At 42.6% G+C, this 4,405-nt stretch overlaps 1 protein-coding gene across 1 annotated transcript; it reads right to left on the minus strand.

Annotated features, from left to right (window-relative positions):
* Window positions 1-992: 992 nt before the first annotated feature.
* Window positions 993-1,382, minus strand: LOC137947690 (nucleosome assembly protein 1;2-like). Its single transcript, XM_068793470.1, has one exon. It carries the CDS (start codon window positions 1,380-1,382, stop codon window positions 993-995), a length of 390 nt encoding a protein of 129 aa, XP_068649571.1.
* Between the last annotated feature and the right edge of the window lie 3,023 nt (window positions 1,383-4,405).

Raw genomic sequence — 4,405 nt, forward strand, 5'->3', positions numbered from 1 at the left:
CATCCAACTAGAGAATAATATATATATATATATATATTTACGGTCGAATGTAGGGATACGTGCCAAACGTCGCTACATTTCCCCAAGCAGCATCTCGGCCTTCCCACAGTCCTAGATTGCACTGTCTACACTTGGTCAGCAAGGCAGCAATAACATCATGACCAGCCCCCTGGGATAGAGAAGACTCAGCCACACTAACCCCTTCCAATTGCTCTACCTTGAAACACTCAGAGGCCCCATAGAACGAGACAGGCCACATGTTTCCTGTGATTTAGACGAGCATGTAGGTAACTGAACAACACTAGGAAGCCCACTATCAGTAGAAAACCCAACTTTGTAGGAATCCAACCAGTTGTTCCTTCTCAAAAATCCAGACAGCACAAGCTACTGCTCACTGTCCTGGAGTACCGCAAACACCTACCCATATGTTGCAATCTCTACCACTGCGGTTTGAATCCATTTCGGATGAAATTGGTCATGAAGTTCCAAATTGAGAGGGAAGTGATGAAAATAGACCACCATGCTGACTGCAACAGCAGCAGCAATTTTAAATTGCATCATTCTCTCACTAGACCCTAACCCATTAAGCACTGCATTAGCGGGAGGACCTTGGCCATAAAATAGTTGTTGTCCCACCCCTGGAGCACCTGGGAAATAAAATGAAACACGATCAGCAACTGTAGGTGGCATTGCAACTGGCCTCATTTGGATGCATTGACTATGCTGCTGCTTGCACTGTGGAGGCTCTCTTGGCTTACCCCATGCAGTACTCTGCTCTTCACCTTCCGTCCAGCAGATACCTTATTTGTTCGGTTTTTGGCAGCAGTGTCCTCTTCATCATCATCAACATGTACATCATCTTCATCCTCATCCCCTTCTATATAATCAAACTCGTCACTCTGAACAGCCTTTCCCATAAACCATGAGACAGCATGTGGGATAATTTTGGCTCTGACGGTGGATCCAATATCATAATCTTGGTCCATTTGAGTCTAAAGCGGTTCAGGAGTTTCTGCACTCCCTGGAAGCCACTGAATCTCTGTCCCTGTTGTTTTCTCTAAAATGGTTTTATCCTCAATGAACATCTGATAAGTTTTGACGAAGACAGTATTTGTAAAATATGGATTGGGATAAAAAAAGAACTCCAGCATGCAGCCCTTGGGAGTATCAGTCCTAGACCACTTGATATCTTTCAAATAGTTACGAGCCCCTTTATCACGCTCTTGTATCGCCTCTGCAAGCACTTCATTAGTTTGCATTGCTGTAAGCCAGGATTTGGGAACACCTTTCCCCTCAACTGCATTTTCTTCTCCAGAAACCTTCTCAATGGGTGCTGTAGATTCTTCGATTTCAATTACTCCATTTCTGGTACTTGGCTGCATTATATGTTTCCGTTTGTAGGTTCTGCTGTGTGGCTCTTATCTGCACTGCAATAGCAGCAGCCATATGAGATAGCAGCATCATCTTGGGCTCAAGAGCTCCACTGCTGTAAGAACATGCAGTAAGAACAGACATTACCTCACTGCTGCTAGTACTTTCTGAATAATCAGCACTGGTTGCAGCAGTGGCACTGTTGGCAACACTGGATGCTACAGTGCCACAGCAGCAACCTTCTTTTGCCCAGCAAAATCAGGAGCAACCTTTCGTCCTCTTTGAAGGATTTCTCCCTGTAAATCATAGAATATTTCTGTCATCTCCTCGGCAATCTCTGGATCATTGCTGTAACTCTCGAAGCAACGGCCCCATCTGGGGTCTCTGCAAACAGCAATACATGGAGCAAAAATGTACTGAATCCCAGTGGCGGTGACTTCCAAAACAGCTTCTTCTCCAATCATCTTCACAAGCTGAGGATCCAAGTTCTTCAAGGACAGGTTCACCCCTTGGAACTAGGCTACAGTCTCCTTATTATTCTGTTCAACCTGTCCCTTCAATTCCATCTCCCTTTCTGATTTCTTCTGGGCCTTCCTAACATACCACTCCTTGTCATCAATTTTTTTCCCATTAACCTCCTCAACAGCCAGAACAACATCTTCTGTATTCTCAAAGTTAACAAATCCAAAACATTTGGATTTCCCATCTCTCTCTCTCATTACTACAGTGCTTGTAATGTTTCCTTACTCGCCAAATAGTTTCTTCTAATCTTCACCACCAAAAGGCACACCAGGTTGAAGAATTATGACAAACAATGGTTGAACATCATACAATTCATCCAAAATAATTAACACAACTTTTTTTCAATGGACTATTTTTGCTGGAAAAATGACCCGAAGCAGCCACGTTGTTGCTGTATTCATTCACCACACATGCATTCTTAGCAGTAGAAACAACACTAATGCATACTTCTGCATTCTCAAAGTCAACAAAACCAAAATATTTTGAATTCCCATCTCCTTCTCGCATGACTACAGACATGGGACCCAAAAAATTAAGCCCCTCAACAGCTAGAGCAACATTTGGTGCCTTCTCAAATTTAATGTGCTTATCATGCTAGAGCATCCCATTAAGCACAAACATATACGGGACATTCACACTGCTGGGGGTCTCATTAATAGAAAAATTAAACGGCCTCACCGTGTCAATTGAGCAACGAACCCACACAAAATGATTGTGCTCATCAACAGAAAAACATAGCCCCCCAAAAACAATTTTCAGCAGTTCCCATAAAATTATTTCTATGAATCCCGGCATCCCCAGCAAAATTTCATCTCAAAATTCATACAACGAAGCCCGAATACCTTCAATTGGGTACTATTTCTCTGCTTCACGGAACAGAGAACCTCTAGGCCAAATATTCGAGAAACGTCGCTCAGCCCCTTGGAGCCTCTTCACCCCCATGGAAAAATCGTGTAGACATAAAATTTGATGGCGTTTCAGAAGCTTACCCCAAAATACGTTGAAGTGGGTTCCCCGCTGGACTGCCGAGAGTTGGATTGAGAGTGAAAGGTGGTGGCCGGAAGTCAAATCCCACCAAACTTGTTTTCGATGGCGCCGACGTAGCCTCCTCAGTATCCGGTGGCGAAGAGCAGCCCTTTGGGGCTTCGTCACTTGGGGATTTTTCAAGACAGAGGGCTCTTGGAAACACATCCTTGTCAGAAGAATCACTGGAAATATTACCTTCTCCTGTCCTGGGAGACATGCCACTAGCCATGAGGAGGGGGTTTTTGAGGTTGAACCCACAATTGCCATTACCGACGAGGTTTTGGCAGAATACCCTTCCGATTCCCCAAAGTCGGAGTTCCTGCGATATAATTTCAGAAGTTTGGAGGCCGATTTCGGATTTGAAGTCGACTTCGATTTCTGATGTGCAGGGTCCCTCTCATTTGATTTCCATGATCCGAAAATCAATTTTGTCTGGCCCGTCGCTGGAGTTACCTACTCAGACAGATTGAAATTTCTTGGCCCTTGGCATTTCTGCCCGTCCAAGATAGAGACGGTGAAATTTCCTGGTTGCCCATCCAAGATGGCCTCCGCTGCTTTTCCTTACATGCATACATCTTGCTCGGAGATTTCAAGTCGTATGACCTTTTCTACTGCAGCAAGTTTCTCCCTTGTAGAACGTTCAATGGAAGATGCACGCCATCTTTTGTCAGATGCTCTATACAATGCAAGTAGGGTTCCAATTTGTTGTGCATGGCAATACATAATTCTTGGAACGAACAATTAGTGTTCTTTCCTACGACATCGAATTTTTCCCTTGCTGCAGTGAGTTTCTCCATTGCAGAACGTTCAATGGAAGATGCATGACATCTTTCATCAGATGCTCTATCCAATGCAAGTAGGGCTTCCAATTCGTTGTGCCATAATTCTTGGAATGAAGAATCATTCATTGTGTTCCCGCTCTGATACTTGTTTTTACGGTCCCAGATTTGACACATGGATACATAGGGATTCGTAAGGAGGAAGAAGAGAAAACGAAGATCAAGCCAAAGGGATGCTTGAAAACCCTAGAACTCGTAAGAAGAGCTCCAAGCTTGTTTAACCTACAATTAACCTAAAATCAATGTTTGCCTTTCTCATTACTCTTACCCCTTAAATAGGGTTGACCCTTACAAGGTTTAAGATAAAATATTACAAAAATACCCCTATAACTAAAATATTCCAAAAAAACCCATGTGGCTTAAAACTGAAATAAAATAAAGTAAATTAAAGAAAAAAATAATAATGTTATTCCGTACGTAACACTCTCTTTCTCTCTAAAAAACTTTTGATGGAATTTTGTAAGATAAAGGATAGTGGCTACAAGATATGCCAATAAATGCTCATTCTCTCCTTTACTCACAACTTGGTGGGGTATTTATAGCTTCCCCAACTCAAATTAGATGCTATTTTCCCATTTGAAAAAAATCAGTACTTTGATTGATTGATCACTATTAAGAGATTTGTCAATCAATCAATCATTATAGTT

The sequence above is a fragment of the Aristolochia californica genome, unplaced genomic scaffold (assembly GCF_029961685.1).
Source record: "Aristolochia californica isolate CCGP_79_NKW_82.1479 unplaced genomic scaffold, dmAriCali1.0.hap1 SCAF_13, whole genome shotgun sequence".
NCBI lineage: Eukaryota > Viridiplantae > Streptophyta > Magnoliopsida > Piperales > Aristolochiaceae > Aristolochia > Aristolochia californica.

Coding starts and splice junctions, on each gene's coding strand:
- LOC137947690 (XM_068793470.1), bottom strand. CDS start 1,382: ATGCAGCCAAGTACCAGAAATGGAGTAATTGAAATCGAAGAATCTACA.